This window comes from Mya arenaria, chromosome 4, assembly GCF_026914265.1.
Source record: "Mya arenaria isolate MELC-2E11 chromosome 4, ASM2691426v1".
Lineage (NCBI taxonomy): Eukaryota > Metazoa > Mollusca > Bivalvia > Myida > Myidae > Mya > Mya arenaria.
Genome location: NC_069125.1, coordinates 21,015,294 through 21,036,019, shown reverse-complemented (window position 1 = coordinate 21,036,019; position 20,726 = coordinate 21,015,294). Strand labels below are relative to the sequence as shown.

Genomic DNA, 20,726 nt, shown 5'->3' with positions numbered 1-20,726 from the left:
GATGAAAGGTAAGGTTATGGTCCATATAAAAGTTAATTTATATATTAAATCTGTTTAAATCATGTAAACATGTTTAAGGCCTTTTTTTATTTGATTCTATGTTTTACGAACACCGCCGCTCAAAAAAACTCATTTTTGAAATAAAAAAAAATTGTGATTTCATTTTTAGCTCTACTGGCCAAAGGCCAGAAGAGCTTATGCGATGGTAATGTGTACGTAGTATGTGCGTCTGTAAACAATTGCTTGTGAACACGATACAGTCTTCAGTTTTGATTGTATCTCGATGAAACTTGTACAGTATCTAGATATTCATTAGAGCTCGGTTCCTTTCGAAAACCAGCCAGATCCACCCATGCATGCCTAGATTATGGCCCTTGATAGTATAAAAAAATGCTATTGTGTAAACAATTGGTTGTGAACATGATACAGTCTTCATTTTTGATTGGATCTTGATGAAACTTGTACAGTATCTGAATTTCCATTAGAGCTCGGTTCTTTTCGAAAACCAGCCAGATTCGCCCATGCATGCCTGGATATTGGCCCTTGATAGTATAAAAAATGCTATTGTGTAAACACTAGCTTGTGAACATGATACAGTCTTCAGTGTTGATTGTATCTCGATGAAACTTGTACAGTAGTTAGATATCCATTAGAACTCGGTTCCTTTCGAAAACCAGCCAGATCTGCCCATGCATGCCTGGATTATGGGTCTTGAAAGTATAAAAAATGCTATTTTAAGCTAAGTCTATTTTTAGCCAAGTCTACCTGAGCAAAGTCTATTTTTAGCCAAGTTTACATGTAAAGTCACAATACATATAGCCCGGAATTAACATTACAGGGTTTTCCCATGCCATGGTTGTTCAAATTATGCCCCTTGGGTCAAAACTGGCACTGCCCTGGGTGTCACAATTTTCCTAGAGACTTATTTAAGAAATATTTTCAAAATCTTCTTTTGTTAAACCACAAGGCCCATACCTTTGATATTTGTTGTGGAGCATCATATGATGCAATTGAAAACATTTGAAATAATGCCACTTGGGCAAAAGCTGGCCCCACCCCTTTTGACTTACTTATTAATTTTTAAAGCTACAGTAATGAAATTTTGACCATGTGAACAGTTTTGCAAACAAGCATTAATGTTGTCCTCGGATGTCCTTGACTTTGACCGACTTTTAATTTTTAAAGCTACAGAAATTAAATTTTGACGATGGGGACAGTTTTGAAAGCAAATATTTTTTACCCTCAGATTACCTTTACTTGGCACATATTAAAATAGTTCATGCAACTAATCTGCTTCCAACACAACACTTCCTGTCCTCAGATGTTGAATGTGCAGCGTTTTCAGCTAACCCAAACACTAAAAGTGAACTATATATTTGTTGCCTATTACTCAAACCTACATGCTCTGGATTGAAAATGACCACAAGAGCCATGCCAGTAGAGCATAGGCCCTTTTGGGCCTCTTGTTTTTTATTTCCGCCGATGAAACTCTATCATGGCAAATCATTAAAAGCAGAGGACATCGCAATAGCTGTAAAAATATTGGTGTAAACATTTTTGAAAAAGTTCAAGCCAATGAAAAACATTTATCGGATTTGCAGGCTGGTGCTAAAAACCTGGTATCCGGTACCTGGTATCCCCCGGTATCACTTTCTGATACCGAATTATGTTGATATCAGGGTTAATATCAGATGATAAATCCAAGTATCCACGGTCCGTTATTAATTGCTTTTTGACAACCAATGCATACTTTAAATAACACGGTATCAACACAATCCGGTATCTTACTCTGTCGATACCTGGTACAGGGTTCTAGCTCACCCGGATAATCCTTTGCCGCAGGGTGACTTCCGGTTTATTTCCGGGTTATAACGAAGTATAATAACAGCGATAAATATGGACTAGTTATTGTTCCAGGTTTGTTATTATTTATGTATTTTTATTAGATTTGTCATTTAAATGAGTTTATATTACATTATTGTGATATAATTTGAATGTCATGAGCTATAAATCGCTTGACTGTTTACCTGGACAGTTTAGTTCTGGTGGGTGGGGTTGATGGTTCAGAAAAGACTGCGGTTACTATTCTTATTGGAGTATTATTAATAACAAAAAATATCATCTATTCTAAAACATTTGTTTTGAAAATTAACACAAATAATACATTAGGCAGTTTAACTATCTGACAATGATAATCTATAATGAGGAATCTGTATGTACATCACCAGGTACAGTATGTTATAGTCTTATGAATGAACATATATAAATCATCATCAATATAAATTATGATATTTATACTGCTCTGTGTGTTTTATTACTATGTAATAAAAAATTTACTTAGAAAGATTATGTTATGCTGTCACCTTTGTAGTGTTCTCAGCTTCTGAATGATTTGTTACTAGTTAGTTATGTTCAAACATTATGATGGCTAACGGACCAGTCACATACACCCAGGCCTGGAATTAAATCAGGGTCCAGATTGTCTTAAAACCCATCCATAAAGAAGTCTGAGAGTAACTTATTTTTTTTATAAAAAATATGCTTTTAATGTTCCATTCCTTTCTTTACAGATTTGATTCAAATATGCTGATATTATCTACTGAGGCCATCACTTTCAATGTAAAACATCACTACAATCGGTTGGGCTGCAAGATTGGTAGCAACATGATGTATGCTAGTGCCTGTTGAAACTCTATTGTTGGTTGGGCATCTATTGGTTACTGGGCCGCTATATTGGATGGACAATACGTGTTGGTTGAACAACAGTTTCTATAAATGGTTGGACCGGAAGTGTTGGTTGGACCACCAGTGTTGTTTGGACTGCTTGTTTGACAGAATGTGTGATGGACAACTAGTATTATTTGAATCACTGTTGGATAGACAGCTTTTGTTTTATCAGACAGCTATAATCAGTTGATTTACAAGTTCCTGGATCGCTAGTTCCTGGCGGATAAATATTCCCTGTATAGAAGGAAACAAAAAAGCTCTTTTGCTAACTGTATGTATGTATGTATGTATTTCTTTAGACCTTGCGATCAAGGATAACCCGTGAAAGTGCAAGCACTTATTTCCAACGGGGTCCTTTGTTTTTGCTGAAGGGACAGCACGCTGAAGAGACAGTGGTGGGATACAAGGAAGTCCGGGTGCGAGACCTTAGCTCTTTTTTCGAAGAGACCCATTGGTTCTTTTACGTGCTCGGTGTAAAGCACCGATACACGGGGTACAACTTTCCTGGGTTAAACCAGTACTGAGTACACCACTTTTCCAAGCACTACCCTTTAAATGCCAAGCGCCAGGCAAGGGAGCTACTTGTACCAACTTTTAACGTCTTTTGGTATGACGCGGCCAGGGATCGAACCCACAACCTCCCGCTCCGTAGGCGGACGCTTTTCCACTAGGCCACGGAGACGGGCAAATAACTGTAACAATGACATGGTTGGTGAATTGGTATCAGGCAATTTGCAGCCAAGACAACACAGTGAAGTGATAGCCGATTCCTTAAACTCTAAATGGCAAATAAATTTACCGAAAATAGTTGATTTTTTTATGTCACTTCTCTTTTATAACATGCATTTACAAAGTTAAGTATTAAGAGTGATTAATGAAAATATGAAGTGAACTTGTCAGATAAAGCAAAAACAAATGTGCACACACTTAAATATTGACTTGACATTAAAATAGAAAATTATAGAGAATGCATCATAGCTTTTGCTTTTCTGTGTGTTTTTTTCCCGACCAAAAAATAAAATTCCAGAAATGTAATTTTATTTTTATTTCCTCCTCCTCTGACACTTCACAACTCTGGCCGTTCGTAAAACATATAATTTAAAAAAAAAGCCTAATTATTATCTTGTATTTCTCAGGTAACAAGGCCATCATTTTTTAATTAAATGATTTACAAACCCGCCGCCCCTAATTTCTGTGAAAATAAAATAAAAATAAAAGAGATCATGAAATGTTTTATTTTTAATTAATCCACCGAACTTGGAAATTAGGAGCAAAAGAGAAAAAAAATTGTCACTAAATTTTTTCCCTTTGTGGTAAGGCATTTGGACCGCACTCGGCTATTTCTGAGCTTGCCGGAATAGGCCGAGTTGTTACGACGTGTTTTCGCTCATCAAGGGAGATCACTGTCACAACTTTTTTTAATCCGTCTGCAGCATGGCGGCAGTATCAAGTTATTTTCGTATAAAAACTGTTTTAAATGGCAAGAAAGGAACTTGTATCAAACTAATCAATCTACAGATTACATAATCGCAATTCATAACAGATTTTCTACTAGTTGACAAGGATGTCCCAGTAGATCGGTTAGCTGCAGATGACGCAGCAACTGCGATCAACACCCCATTCTGGGTATTGAAAGAATTTTGGTATGCATCACTATGATATTCGTTTTAAACATTAAATAATCCAGAATTAAGAAGATACAAATATAAATTTGTTATTGGTTTTGTTGAAGAATAGTCCAGTCGATTTACATATTTTCACCACCCTGTAGTTTAGATGCCACTGCTATAAATATTGGCCTAATAATCGGGCTAATGTCTCGCATCTATATGATTCGCCCCTATTTAATGTACGACACGTTGGTACTGATAGCATTGCCGACAGGATAAAACAATTTATTAATGATGATCACAGAAAATTATATTATTATTATAAATATTGCTTTCTGTGAACACTCGGCGAAAAAATTTCAACAATTATCCTCTATGTATTTATTCCAAACATAATTGTACAAGTTTTACAACTTTGTTTTTTCAGCTGAAGAAATGTATGTCTGATTTGTGTGGGTACTGTATACTGAATCCTCCAAGACTGCAAGATGATCTCTTTGAAGGTCTTCATTTCCTCCCAGACCCAGTCGTAGAAAATGGGGAATACAAAGCATTTGCGGACGTGCATGGCACAGAAACTGATGACACGGCCAGACCAAGTGCAAGGGCACAAGAACCAGCATCAGAGAGGGACAAAACATTAAAAAAACTTCTGGTTGCAAGTCAGTTTGATTTATTTTAATTATGCCCCCCTTCAAAGAAGAGGGGTATATTGCTTTGCACATGTCGGTGGGTGGGTCTGTCAGTCGATCGGTCGGTTGGTCCGTCCGTAGACCAAAGCTTGTCCGAGTGATAACTCAACATTTCCTGGAAGTATTGTCATCAAACTTGACATGAAGGTTGGGCCTGACCAGTAGATGACCCCTATTGATTTTAGGGCTCATCGGGTCAAAGGTCAAGGTCAAAGTGACCTTTAATGGTAAAATAATTTTAAAGCTTGTCCGAGTGATAACTCAACAATGCCTAGACCTATGGTCATCAAACTTGATATGGAAGTTGGGCCTGACCAGTAGATGACCCCTTTTGTTTTTGGGGATGATGGGGCCAAAGGTCAAGTTCACAGTGACCTTGAACGGTAAAAGGTTGTTAGAGTGATAACTCGACAATGCCTGCACCCATGGCCCTCATACTTGATTTGAAGGTTGGGCCTGACCAGTAGATGACCCCTATTATTTTTGGGGGTCATCGGGCCAAAGGTCAAGGTCACAGTGACCTTGAATGGTAAAAGGTTGTTCCAGTGATAACTCGACAATGCCTGCACCCATGGCCCTCATACTTGACTTGGAGGTTTGGCCTGACCAGTAGATGACCCCAATTGTTTTGGGGGGTCATTGGGCCAAAGGTCAAATGTCACAGTGACCTTGAATTGTAAAAGGTTGTCCGATTGATAACTTGACAGTGCCTGCACCCATGGCCCTCTTACTTGAGTTGGAGATTGGGCCTGACCAGTAGATGACCCCTATCTTTTTTGGGGTCATCCGGCCAAAGGTAAAGTTCACAGTGACCTTGAATGGTAAAAGGTTGTCAGAATGATAACTCAACAATGCCTGCACCCATGGCCCTCAAACCTGACTTGAATGTTGGGCCTGACCAGTAGATGGCCCCTATTGATTTTAGGGGTCAATGGGCCAAAGTTCAAGGTCATAGTGACCTTGAATGATAAAAGGTTGTCCGAGTGATGACTCAACAATGCCTGCACCCATGGCCCTCAAACTTGACTTGAAGGTTGGGCCTGACCAGTAGATGACCCCTATTGACTTTGGTGGTCACCAGGCCAAGGTCAAGGTCACAGTAAACTTAAACACAAAAAAGTTAACAAATCTTCTCGCAGTGATATCTCAACAATGCCTGAACCTATGATCAGCAAACTTGACATGGAAGTTGGGCCTGACCAGTAGATGACCCTTATTGATTTTAGGAGTCATCAGGTCATAGGTCAAGTTCACAGTGACCTTGAATGAGAATTTTTTTCCAGTGATAACTCGACAATGTCTGCACCTATGGCCCAGAAACTTGACTTGGAGTTGCGTCTGACCTGTAGATGACCCCTTATGATTTTAGGTTTCATCGGGTCAAAGGTCAAGGTCACAGTGACCTTGAATGAAAAAAGCTTGTCTGTGTGATAACTTGCCTGCACCCATGGCCCTCAAACTTGACATTTAGATTTTTGATGACCAGCTGATGACTCCTATGGATTTCGAGGTCAAAGGTCATAGTCATAACACACTCGATCCTCACACTTTGAATGGTTATAATCTTAAAACTGCTTCAAAGGCATCCAATGTCAGTGACAAATCAGCTGTCATTTCGGTCCATGCTTATTTCATTCAATTGTCCACATAATTCTGACAACATGGCTCTCAGGGGGGCATAATGTTTGACAAAAATCTCTTGTTTTAGCTTGATTGTTAAGACTTAATAATGACTTATAAAAATCACTCTCTAGTCTATTTCCTGGGCAAAAACCAGTATCTTTTTTGAGAGAACTTGCCATTACTGGGGATCAAACCTACAACCTCGTTTGAGAGGTGGACACCTTAACCAAAAGACCACTCAGACCCTTAAGTCTGTTAATAGATGATATCTTACATGTTAATGTAGCAAGGGCGTCAATAACATTTCACCATGTTTATCCTTTATTATATAAATTTGATAAAATAGTTAATTACAAGAATCATAAGTTTCGTAAGCTTTTAAACACTAACATACAGGACTTGGTGACTTCAAAATCAGCTTATTTGCACTATTGCAAAAAATGTCTGGATTGACATATTTCTTATTTTATTATACATGTTTATGACATAATTATAATGATAACTTTTCCATTTTAGCCAAAGTGAGAAACTTTGCTATCTGCAGAGAGTGTGGCAAGTGGCGTGTGGTTTACAGTCCCAAAAAGCTTTCCCCTGCTGAAGGGAGGTCTGTAATGCGGGTACAGGAAGAACTTGTGTATGCATGCGGAAATCCATTATTTCATGCTGGTGTGTACCATAATACCATCATTGTTAAGGAGGGAATCAACTGTAATTCTTTGATGGAGTCTGCTTATTATGCAGGTAATATTATTTCTAAAAATGTTGCAAGATATATTAGTCTTAGCAAATACAGAAGTTAGCAGAGCAGAAAGATGGAATTGTGGAAATGTACCAAACTTATGACAGGACCGTCTGTATCCTGCAACTCAGTAGCAGACCAGCTATATTCAAACATTTTTATATGCTTAGCTATTTCATCGTTAATTATTAACAAATGTATAATATGGTGATGCTGCCTGCTTTGTTATGTTAACACAAAACATTTACTAACATTCCCAGGAAAAAGGATGCAGTTTGTCGATGTTTGCTTTCACTGTTGGGATACGGAGCTGGCTGAAAACGAAGACCTCACACACACAAAAGAAGGGTTTGGCATAGTTTGTCCGATTTGCCAGACCTGTCTTGAGCAAGGAAAACCGGTGAAGACCAGGAATGCATTGAAAGTGAAAAAAAGGAATTGACTACTACATACATTTGTTACAACATATGTATGCAAGTGCTTGAAGCCTGTAATATAGGCAACTGTCAGATAAAATCGCAATCTGGTATATATTTATTTTGATATTATAATACATTGCTATTTAAAATATGACTTGAATATTTTAAGAATAACATCCATAATAGTGGTCTTTTTATTGTTAAGTCTATTTGAATATTAACATCCTTATTCTATAAAAGTTCAGATTTGCAATTCGTCTTTTACTCTGGCATAGGGGAAATTATTATGATTTATCTGGTTTAATAAGCTCCCTGTAGTGCTGCATATTTATTTCCCCAAAAAATAGTTGCCTCTTTGTCCTGAGACCAATCTCTCGAAACTTCCTAAGTCCTCATAACAATGTTAAGCTGATATTTTAATAAAGCTTTATTTTGTGTAATATTTATTTCTGTAAGATATTCTAGACTTTTAATGAAAATTATTATTGTAATAGTTGAGATAAACTTATTTTCAATTCGTAAATATAATTTAGGGTATGGTTTGTACTATATTCTTACTGTATGTATAGTATACCACATATATAATACATAGTACATGTTATATCATACAAAAAGTGTATTCCGTTAACTTTGCACATCAAAAATTGTTTAAAGATGTAAAGGGGTTTATCATAAAAGGGAATATTTATATTAAAATACACATTGAAGGAACTTCATAATAAACAGATAAAATAGTGCTTACTTACATGAAATCTTTATCCAAATCACTTGGGAACTTGTCTGAAAAGCGATTTAAGTATGGACAAATGTGTGGTGCAGCATAATCTACAAAGAAGGGAACAGTATATAATTATTAATGAGAAATGCTATAAACATAAAATCGTATTGACAATGTACTCGTAAATATTTTGTACTTGCTTTGAAAATTGTCCAGAACTTTTGTCAAACACAGAACTATCACTCGAAAATTACAACGAAGTATACATTTGCAAATATAATCAATATTTTGTAGACATTTGTTTCATATACCTGATTTTTGCGCTAAAACACACGGAATACAGACTTATACGGACAATGTACGCACAAAAATAAAATCTGCATCGAGTTTCAGGCTTAAATTAAGCAATCCTCTGAAAAACAAAAAACACTTGAGTTAACTGTGTTACACGGGTACTCTGCGCCTATTCTGAAAAGCCTATCTTAATATTCACCATCCGTAAATGCTGAAATTATATGTTGAAGCGGGTGAATTTATTCGCCATCTTGTTCGGCTGATGTCCTTTAGCGATCACATGATACTTCCCTGTGTATTACATTGCAATACATTATTTTAGTTTGTATGTTATGGGCAAATATTATGCTTAACTCACCAATAGGAATACTCTCTTTCATTACAGTAACGTCTGATGATGAAAATGATGACAATCCAATGGCAGCTGAAAATGTAAATGAACACGTAATCTCGGAACATGATGATGACATACCGATTGTAGAATCATGCAACACATTAGCGACTGGCTGCGATTGTACTGCTATGTGCTTGGACCCTATTGACCGTGAAGCTGCCCAAGCCCATATTGACAATATAAGGCAGTATACCAAGGACGAAAAAGACCTATATATAATGGGAGCATTAAACCGGATTAATTCATATAAAAAACGAAGCCGGTATGGTGACTGTCAGCGTACGCGATACAACTATAAGTATAATGAGGGTAATGTTGTATGCAAGAAAACATTCATGTGTGTGTATGACATTGGCCCAAAGAACCTCTTAAAACATGTAAACAAGAATGGAAATGTTCCCCGTCATTATGGAAACCAAGACCGGCGGCCCATTCATGCATTAACTTTTCAAGAAATTGAAAATGAATCATTTTTAAAGAATGTTGCAGTTGAGTTAGGACTGCCTATGCCTGCAGCACCCAGAGAGGGAGCCAAGGACGCCCCAGTTTTCCTCCACAGCTATACCAAAAAGATGAAAATGCATAATTTATATGAGAAGTCATGCATTGAAGCAACCACAAGATGTATTTAATATAGGACATTCTGCAGATTGTTGCATGGCTTTGTCTGTACATGAAGGTTAAGTAGTACTATGCATATAAATCACATTTAAATTTAATCTGCTTTTTTTTTACATAAGTTTTGTCCAAACATTGTGCACTATCATAGACACTTAACAGAGTGCTGCGGATGTAAATCTTATCTCCAAATAATTGGTCAAGCACGTTTCTAAAAGGTTAGCCTATATCCAATGTACATGTACAGTTGTGCCTGAGTGATAACTCAACAATTCCTTGATGTATGGTCATTAAACTTGACATGAAGGTTGGGCCTGACCAGTAGATGACCCCTATTGATTTTAGGGGTCATCGTGTCAAAGGTCAAGGTCACAGTGACCTTTAATGGTCAAAGGATTTTAAAGCTTGTCCGGGTGATAACTGAACAATACCTAGACCTTTGGTCATCAAACTTGACATGGAGGCTTGGCCTGACCAGTAGATGACCCCTATTGATTTAAGGGGTCAAAGGTCAAGGTCACAGTGACCTAATTGGTAAAAAGTTGTCCGAGTGATAACTTGGCAATGCCTGCATCCATGCGGCCCTCAAACTTGACTTGGAGGTTGGGCCTGACCAGTAAATGACCCCTATTGATTTAGGGGTCATAAATTGTGTCAAAGGTCCAGGTCACAGTGACATTGAACGCAAAGAGCTTGTCTGTGTGATAACTTGACAATGCCTGCCCCCATGGCCCTCAAACCTGACATTTAGGTTGGGGGTGACCAGTTGATGACCCCTATGTATTTTGAGGTCATAGGATCAAAAGTCATGGTCATAACTCATATTCATCATTAAAATTTTGTCATATTTACTTATTCCCTGCTGCTAAGAGGATACACTTTTATATGCAAATTTCAGTCATCATCTGAACATGGTTGAAAATGTACCTACTGTCCTCACACTTTGAATGGTCATAATCATAAAACTGCCTAAAAGGCATCCAATGTCAATGACAAATCAGCTTTTATTTCGATCCATGTATATTTCATTCAATTGTCTAAATAATCCTGACAACATGGCGCTCAGGGGGGGCATAATGTTTGACATAATTTTCAGGACAAAACAAAAACCACTACCAGCTAGCATACTTCTGCTGGAGGACCATGATTTGCCTTAACGAGGTTCCAGCCCTAAAATTCTTAAAAATTCCTAATTTTTTTCAGTTTTCCTAAAATTCCTAATAAAACTCAAAATTTAAAATGAATTCCTAAAAAAGCCCTTATTTTTTATGTCAATTCCTACATTTTTTCATTATGCCCCCACAAAGTGGCGGCATATAGGGTTTCCCTTGTCCGTACGTACGTCTGTCTGTCTGTCTGTCTGTACGTACGTACGTCCCGAAGATTGTTTCCGATCTAATTCTTGAAAACCGTTTGTCCAATCCTCACCAAACTTTAAACACATGTTTGTGACCATAATATCTTGATCAAGTTCGATAGTCATGGAAATCGCTTTAATCATTTAGGAGTTACGGCCCTTTTTTGCCAAAAATACTTCAAAAATATGTTTCCGATCTAATTCTTGAAAACCGTTTGTCCAATCCTCACCAAACTTTAAACACATGTTTGTGACCATAATATCTTGATCAAGTTCGATAGTCATGGAAATCGCTTTAGTCATTTAGGAGTTACGGCCCTTTTTTGCCAAAAATACTTCAAAAATATATGTTTCCAATCTAATTCTTGAAAAGTATGTGTCCAATCCTCACCAAACTTTACATACATGATTGTGAACATAATATCTTGATCAAGTTCGATAGCCATGGAAATCGCTTTAATCATTTAGGAGTTAGGGCCCTTTATTTCCCAACAATACTTAAAAAATATCATCTCGATGTAAATGAGATGTGGATCCAACAAGTTTTTTCCTGCCTGAATGGCGCCATATAACCTATACAGTCTTGCGATGCCGTAAAACCCAACTCAACTCAACTTATTTTTCTTCTCTTATTGCCTTAACAGTTTTGAAAATACAAACTTTAACACTCACTATTTCATGTTAATGTGTCTTTAATCTAAAATAAAAGCTGAGACAATGGACCCTGGTGTATGTCAAGTTTGTTTCTTGTTAAATTTTCAGAGGTAAGTCCATAATGATATTTACAACCACCATACTTAGCCCTTAAATACCTAATTTTAGCCCTAAGTTTGCCCTAAAATTATTTTTTTATCCCTAAAATTAGCCCTTATTTCTTGCCAAAAAGTGCTGGACAGTCTGGAGAGGATACGCTTTTTGATGCTGGTTGCAGGTCATTCAAGGTTATGCACCTTGAATAGACGCTGGGTTCGGGTTAGGGTTAGGGTTCGGGCGAATCAAGGCGAACAAACTAAACTGTGAAACCTTGAGTGACCTAGGTTAGTTGAAAAGATGTATCCTCGTGATTTAAGTTGTTTATTTAATTAATTCAAATGCTTGAAATAAAATATATAAATTATATTGTGAATGTGCTGAGTAATTGTTATTAATCATTTTCAGAAAATGTTGTAGCATCTTCTTCAAAGACAAATGAGGCTGTCCTTCTGACAGAACCTTGAGGTTTGAATGGCGAGAATGGAAGACATTTCTTAGTCAACAGTTTCGTGCACTGAAATATATAAGGTCATATCAGCAGTTCAGTTTCACCTCTTGAGTCCCCTGGGGTCATTTTTTTGAAGAAAGGTAAAGACAGCGAGGAGACAAGCTAGTGTATTCCGGGGTGGTAATGTACTGCGATGTAGACCGCAAGAAGTACCACCTGTTGGTTAAAGCCGCGAGCGCCATGCATACCTGGCAACTCATGTGCAAAGTACCTGCGGGCAAAGAACAAGGACACAACATATTCGCTCTCTGAGGAATAGTGTCAAGCGTCTGACATTACTGAATAAGTGGACATATTTCCACTTGTTGTTGGTTAATTGTTATTGTGTTGATGTTTTTGTTAAAATATAGATTGTAAAGGTATATATGTAACATTTTTTATGCACACATATTCATTGAATATTGATGATTTATTGTTGTTGTTTAAGATACTTCACTAAACATTAAGGTCCTGTTTTTATATCAAATGGGTATACAACAATTATTAAGGTTTATGACTACGGGAGATCATTCAATATGTTTTACCAAATATCAGAACATACTAATAGAAAATTGTAGAAATGTCGAAAAATAAGCAGGTGATATTTTCATTCTAAATAGCTGTCCTCGTTGTTATGGTAACATCTACATTTATACAGTGTTTGTGCAGTAACCGAAAGTCTTAATCAAAGCGCGAGGCGCTGAAAGACTATCTGCGGGCAAATATGTGAGAGTTGCAAATTTTATTTGAACTATGGGAATGGTACATAAATAAAAGTGAAAAATGTGCCGAGAGCGCTTGTGCCCACACTGGGCAAGGAAACAAACATATCTATATCTTTATGGCGTTTTGTGTCATTTTGTTTTTGTAAATGTCACTTCAATCGTCGTAATCCCCCATCCCCATGTATTTAGTGTTACAATGCATGCCCCATTTCAATCGTTTCTAACGGTTTTTCGTTGCTTTGATTAGATATCATACGATAGAAAAATACAATTCATCATATATATATCATTTCCTTTTATTAACATGCACCTATTGTTTAGGGAAAATCATTTTTTTACAAACAACTTCAGCAATAATTCCATTCAAAATGCACAGCTTATCACTTAAGTCGACATATCCCCATGTATGCTCTTTTCAATCGTGTGTAAAGGTTTTTCAGTGCTTTGATTAGATAGCATACGTTAGACAAGTTTTATGAACTAGCAGGTTTCAACTCTTTAAAGAAAATGATTCTCTTTTACAAGCAACTTTAGCAATAATACCTTTTAAAATGCAGAGCTTATCAGATGGTCGTTTTCCCGCGGTGAGGACAAACATGTGGTCAGTTAATATAGTTGAAACTATTTTTAGATTATCGAACTTGTCTGTTTTATGAATAAGAATATGATTGTGCTTTTTGAAGTTCATTGATAAATTTAATGTTATTAATTATGTAAGTACCTGTGTAGAAATAGTACTAGTACTAGTGCTGTTATGAATGCTTCGTACTCTTTGGATGTTAAACAGGTTTAATCCGAACTACTTTGCTTCACTAAACGTATGCATGACTCACTGTCGTATCAGGGCATGTGTGCTTATATAAATTGAAAGCCTAATGTCTAAAACTATGCCAAGAATACACCGGAACGAAGCTTTTATAAAAAAAATGAAAACATCTCATTAGAAATATAAACGCCTAAAATCATAGAATGAATAGTATCTTGTTATTGTGTAGCAGGTAAATTACAATGTATAGTATTTTAAGCATTAGCAATGTGAAACCTGAGATACAACTATTTTAACACTTAGACAATCATTTCTGTTTCTTATCTCATAAAAGACAAATAAAAAAGCACCATTACAAATAAGCGTGCTTCAGGGTCACGTCAGGTTATAATAACAAATCCTGCAGGCGATGGGACACTTGCGGTCGGTAATCATTTCTGAAACATCATGGGCTAAACGCAGAGTGAATATCAATATGTTAACTTCCTACCAGAGCTTGACCCTCATTAATCTGATAAATATAACGATCTAAAAATAGTTATATTCTGCTAATAATAAAACACCGGGATACATAATTACAGCGCGGAAATAGCCGAACAAGCAAAAACTCATACTCGGACTGCAACACAACCAATCTATTTTTATGGTGTCAACGTCATTCTGCTAATCATAGAGCTCATTGAGACAAAATAATGGGTTAAAACGACATGAAAAGAAGTAGTTTTTTGGAGTTTGTGGTCTTAAAACTACCTGCGCGCATGCGCAGATAGTCTAAAAATCATATTGTGACCATTCTGTTGTAGTTTCAGTTTATTACCAATAATTGATTGACAGTAAACTTGCAAATGATTAAGTGTCTTCTTTTTTAACAAAATGTTCCAAGAATGGTCATGGTGATGGTCTTTGATATTGAAATTTGGCATTAAAAAACTAATGCATTTCATTATAGTTGGTATCTTTAGAACACAGATATTATTCTTTGCATTTTTGCAAAAAAAACAAATTTTGATAAAACATGCTATAAAGGTCGTTATTACAGGCGGGTTGTCATATCCCATATCAAGTCACCTACTAGCTCAATATTTATAATATTATCCTTAATACAAATTATTGCCATCAACTTAGGAACTTAGGTTGAAGTTTTAGGGCACATTGTGTCCAGTGCATGTTTTTGGGCAAGGTTGGATTTTCACTTATAACTTCTATACCCTTCAATCAATTCACTTCATGCTTTTGATGGTGTTGGGGTCATGGTCAAGGTCACTGTTACTAAAAATGGAAAGATAGTTTCCGCCCAATTACTTAAGTAAAAATTGATTGATTGTGATGAAAGTTGGTGTGTAGGTAGCTTATGTAAAGGGCTAGCATAGTATTGCTTTTTGGTCAAGGTCATGGTCACTGTTACTAAAAATAGAAAAATGGTTTCGGTAAATAACTTAAGTAAGAATAGATGGATAGTGATGAAAGTTGGTTTGTAAGTAGCTTATGTGAAGAGCTGGCATGGGATTGATTTTGAGGAAGGTGGGGTCAAGGTAGAAAAATAGTAATGCTACAAAAACTAGAAAAACTAGACACAAATGATAATTTTCAGTTATGTCTCATTAAAGTTAGAGAAAAGATAAAGGCTGCTACTTTTTCCTAACTCATACAAGGCTATAATTTCTAATTGCCCATATTAAAAACCTTGTTTCGTCGCATTGCAGTGCCTCTAATTTTTTTACCTTTTTATTTGACTGTTTTTTATTTTTCTACTTTTTTATTTTACTGTTTTCACTCTTTTTTTATTGTCTTTGACAGGCGCATATTACATCATCAATGCATTCTTTTCTAATATGAAGCGGTGTAGAGTCAAGCGCACTTTCAATCAATTGGTTGCTTAATTACACAATAATAAGCCTGAAAGCCGACATATGTTTGTGATGGGAAATAAAGGGCATACTACATAAAATATATACTAGGATTAGTACCAAGCATTAATGTAGCACACTTACTGTTACATCATACACAATTATCTACAGACACGCAGCTTTTCTTCCATGCTGAAAATATCTGACCCATAATTTAAAGGTAAATAAAAAAAAATCCACTCATTGACGGCTCATATATATATATATATATAATATATTTTTTTAGATAAAATAAAGAAATAACACCTGAAATATCATTCAAGCCAAGTTATAAATTATTTGAAAGATTTCTCATTGTATAAAGCAATATTGGGGGAGCAAAGTATCCCACCACCTTAAACATTTGCAAAACAAATGTGTGTAATGATTTTGCTTTACTGGTATATCATACAAAGAAAAAACTCATTGGAAATACTGAGAGAAATGAAAAATTGAGCAACCAATCGGTTTCTTCTAACTTTGCACAATAATGTATAAGCAATTATTATGTGAACACATATTTCATTTACAAGTAAAGTTTTTTCCTAAAAGACACACTTTGCACTTGTAATTCTCTTCTGATTCTTCAGCACTCAAAGAAATAAAGTATGATTTTCTTTTTTTATATGGTTGTATGTAACCTAAGGGTAGTACACTAGGGTATACCCGTATATAGAGAAAGAGTTTATAGTAATGGAGCAAGTGATATTGCAATGTTACAGAATAGCAAAATAAACTCATTTTTTGTGTGTTTGGAAATTCAATGAAAAATCATTCTGTAAAGATGCCAAAGATAGGACCACAAGTTCCTGTTTTAGGGCATGCGCATCTATAAGGAAAAATAAGGTATCCCGTTTCATAACAATTTTATCCAGGAATTCTTATATGCTATATTTTTACAAGTCGATGATTTTCTTTGACAATGTTGTTTGGTTTTGCATTTAGGTCATTTTTTAGAATCTATATATTCAAGAAAGCATCCACCTGTAGTCCATTCTTTAGTATTTAAGATCTATGGATAATTCTTCATTGCTGTTTTATGTTTGTAGGAGAGATACCTAAAGCAGCTTGTGTCCGCCATGGAGGAAATCTTCATTGAGAAATACAACGTCAACCCAAGTTTGGTAGCTGATGTCCATCAGTATATATACAAGTCCTCTGGTAATGAATCTTTCCTTTACTTAATGTCAATATTTCCTGATAAAAGTTGAGAATATAAATACATCCACAGATGTGATTCATACCATCCCGATGTGATAACTTAACCTTGTGCATAGTTATAGCGTCCTGTAAAAAAGAAAAGAGGTAAATATAGAGGTAAATATCTTTGTATATATACATATATGCATACTTTTTATGCCCCTGAAGGACAGCATATATAAATATATAGGGACCGTCTGTCTGTCTGGCCCCATGGTTTCTGATCAATAACAAAATAATGCTTGGTAGGCAGGTTGCTCATGACCAGCAGATGACCCCTAATGAATAAAAATGTAACTCTAGTAACTGTTGGTGTACTACCAGATATATGGTATCAGCTTCAGAAGTAGGATACCAGTGTTTAAAGATGGCAAAACAAGGGGAGCAACTATAAATTTCTGCTTTTTATTAATTATTTTTTATCTCCTTTAAAGGTGTAGTTGGTGTGCATCCTGATGAAGTAATAGAGCGTACCAAGTTGTCAATACAGGGGGAGCAGTTGTATCGATGTTTGATGTGTGATGCTCTGATAGAGTACATTCTGGACAAAGACATGTTTGAGAGGGGAGGAAGCCTCCACAACCTGGCCTTGAAGATACACAAAAAATTGGACACCAACAAGCTCTACTCCTTTCCAATACAAGGTACATGTATGCCCTTTCATATTTTTACTCATACCAATAGTACATGTATGCCCCTTCATATTTCTACTCCTTACTGATGCAAGGTACATGTAAACCCCCTCATATTTCTACTCCTTACCAATACAAGGTACATGTATGCTCCTTTATATTTCTACTCCTTACTAGGGATGGAAGCGAATATACGAGTATCCGGATATCCGGATATCACGCAAGTATTCGGATACCAAAATGGGTATTCGAATATTCGTTTAGAAATAAAATTTCAATGAAATGGTTTAGCAGAGACATAGCAATTGTTATAAAACTTTTTAGATGAAATATTTCCGGTGATCAACAGTGTCTGTCGCGAAGCGGGTATGTGTCACAAATCGTTTGCTAATTGGGTGTTTGCACAAGGCGTGATATTGTGCAGCACCCTGTGAAGTTCTATGACCTTGTTTACAATGACAAGTGTTGTTTTATAATCTCAGATGTGCTTAATTGACACTAATTGGCACTAGTTGATATTAAACGGATTGATCATTAATCCGTAGGAATTGATCGTCCAATCACAAGTACACGCATGTAAATAAAGAAAAATCAGATCGTCTTTTTGTCTTCTTATCTTTTCCGCAATTATATCCTTCATTACAAAACATTGCATTAAATCAAACAATGTAATGAAATAAAATTACAATCGACTATCATATAATCAAAGCGTCATTTAACATGAAACCTGCTGATAAATAACAAACTCGAAAGCACGTGGCAGTAACCAAGCAACCACCTGGGCCCAATCACCTGGGCCGAAGTGACTATCAAATTCGCGAGGTGTTTATGTGGTATTTATCATGAGTTTTATGACGTAAAATGAGTTGTTTAGCTTTGATTATAACATTATAAATTATTAAGACTGAGAAAGAATGAATGAAAAAGTGAAATTGCCATATGACGAATTCTAAATTAAGTGGACAATTATGTCAAATAACAAAAGGTGGGTGACATATAATAGGAAATTTACTTATTATGAAAACAATTTGAGTATCCGGATAGTATTCGAATACTTGATACGAATATCCAGATACCGATTTGGTATCCGGTTTCCATCCCTACTCCTTACTGATGCAAGGTACATGTATGCTCCTTTATATTTCTACTCCTTACTGATGCAAGGTACATGAATGTCCCTTCATATTTCTACTCCTTACTGATGCAAGGTACATGAATGTCCCTTCATATTTCTACTCCTTACTGTTGCAAGGTACATGAATGTCCCTTCATATTTCTACTCCTTACTGATGCAAGGTACATGAATGTCCCTTCATATTTCTACTCCTTACTGATGTAAGGTACATGAATGCCACTTCATATTTCTACTCCTTACCGATGTAAGGTACATGTATCCACCTTCACATTTCTACTCCTTACCAATGTAAGGTACATGTATGCCCCTTCATATTTATACTCCTTACCAATACAAGGTACATGTATCCACCTTCATATTTCTACTCCTTACCAATACAAGGTACATGTATCCACCTTCATATTTATACTCCTTACCAATGTAAGGCACATGAATGCCTTCATATTTCTACTCCTTACCAATGTAAGGTACATGAATGTCCCTTCATATTTCTACTCCTTACCAATACAAGGTACATGTATCCACCTTCATATTTATACTCCTTACCAATGTAAGGCACATGAATGTCTTCATATTTATACTCCTTACTGATGCAAGGTACATGAATGTCCCTTCATATTTCTACTCCTTACCAATACAAGGTACATGAATGCCACTTCATATTTATACTCCTTACCGATGTAAGGTACATGTATCCACCTTCACATTTCTACTCCTTACCAATGTAAGGTACATGTATGCCCCTTCATATTTATACTCCTTACCAATACAAGGTACATGTATCCACCTTCATATTTCTACTCCTTACCAATACAAGGTACATGTATCCACCTTCATATTTATACTCCTTACCAATGTAAGGCACATGAATGCCTTCATATTTCTACTCCTTACCAATGTAAGGTACATGAATGTCCCTTCATATTTCTACTCCTTACCAATACAAGGTACATGTATCCACCTTCATATTTATACTCCTTACCAATGTAAGGCACATGAATGTCTTCATATTTATACTCCTTACTGATGCAAGGTACATGAATGTCCCTTCATATTTCTACTCCTTACCAATACAAGGTACATGTATCCACCTTCATATTTATACTCCTTACCAATGTAAGGCACATGAATGCCTTCATATTTCTACTCCTTACCAATGTAAGGTACATGAATGCCCCTTCATATTTCTACTCCTTACCAATGTAAGGTACATGTATCCACCTTCATATTTCTACTCCTTACCAATGTAAGGCACATGAATGCCTTCATATTTCTACTCCTTACCAATGTAAGGTACATGAATGCCCCTTCATATTTCTACTCCTTACCAATGTAAGGTACATGAATGCCACTTCATATTTCTACTCCTTACCGATGTAAGGTACATGTATCCACCTTCATATTTCTACTCCTTACCGATGTAAGGTACATGTATCCACCTTCATTTTTCTACTCCTTACCAATGTAAGGCACATGAATGCCTTCATATTTCTACTCCTTACCAATGTAAGGTACATGTATTCACCTTCATTTTTCTACTCCTTACCAATGTAAGGTACATGTATCCACCTTCATATTTCTACTCCTTACCAATGTAAGGTACATGTATCCACCTTCATATTTCTACTCCTTACCAATGTAAGGTACATGTATCCACCTTCATATTTCTACTCCTTACCAATGTAAGGCACATGAATGCCTTCATATTTCTACTCCTTACCAATGTAAGGTACATGTATCCATCTTCATTTTTCTACTCCTTACCAATGTAAGGTACATGTATCCATCTTCATTTTTCTACTCCTTACCAATGTAAGGTACATGTATCCACCTTCATTTTTCTACTCCTTACCAATGTAAGGTACATGTATCCACCTTCATTTTTCTACTCCTTACCAATGTAAGGTACATGTATCCACCTTCATTTTTCTACTCCTTACCAATGTAAGGT

At 36.1% G+C, this 20,726-nt stretch overlaps 2 protein-coding genes across 3 annotated transcripts in view; both read left to right on the top strand.

Annotated features, from left to right (window-relative positions):
• The window catches only part of LOC128230402 (deubiquitinating protein VCPIP1-like), a 117,965-nt gene that overhangs the window by 34,041 nt on the left and 63,198 nt on the right, over nt 1–20,726 (top strand). Inside the window, exons 5-6 of the mRNA XM_052942630.1 lie at nt 16,858–16,969; nt 17,443–17,652. Coding sequence (XP_052798590.1) covers nt 16,858–16,969; nt 17,443–17,652 — 322 coding nt within the window. The remainder of the gene's footprint in view (nt 1–16,857; nt 16,970–17,442; nt 17,653–20,726) is intronic.
• Nucleotides 4,256–9,935, top strand: LOC128230403 (uncharacterized). Of its 2 annotated transcripts, XM_052942632.1 has the most exons (4): nt 4,256–4,999; nt 7,169–7,393; nt 7,652–7,917; nt 9,208–9,935. In XM_052942632.1, exons 1-3 carry the CDS (start codon nt 4,777–4,779, stop codon nt 7,831–7,833), a joined length of 630 nt encoding a protein of 209 aa, XP_052798592.1. In that variant the 5' UTR covers nt 4,256–4,776; the 3' UTR covers nt 7,834–7,917; nt 9,208–9,935. The 2 variants fall into 2 exon arrangements, with proteins under 2 accessions (XP_052798592.1, XP_052798591.1); XM_052942631.1 differs by lacking the exon at nt 7,652–7,917.

What these genes read in the sequence shown, in the direction of transcription:
- LOC128230403 (XM_052942631.1), top strand. Translation starts at nt 4,777, where the DNA reads ATGTCTGATTTGTGTGGGTACTGTATACTGAATCCTCCAAGACTGCAA. An exon ending in AAAAAAACTTCTGGTTGCAA is followed by an intron (nt 5,000 to 7,168) that starts GTCAGTTTGATT and finishes TTTCCATTTTAG; the next exon opens with CCAAAGTGAGAAACTTTGCT. An exon ending in GGAGTCTGCTTATTATGCAG is followed by an intron (nt 7,394 to 9,207) that starts GTAATATTATTT and finishes CTTTCATTACAG; the next exon opens with TAACGTCTGATGATGAAAAT.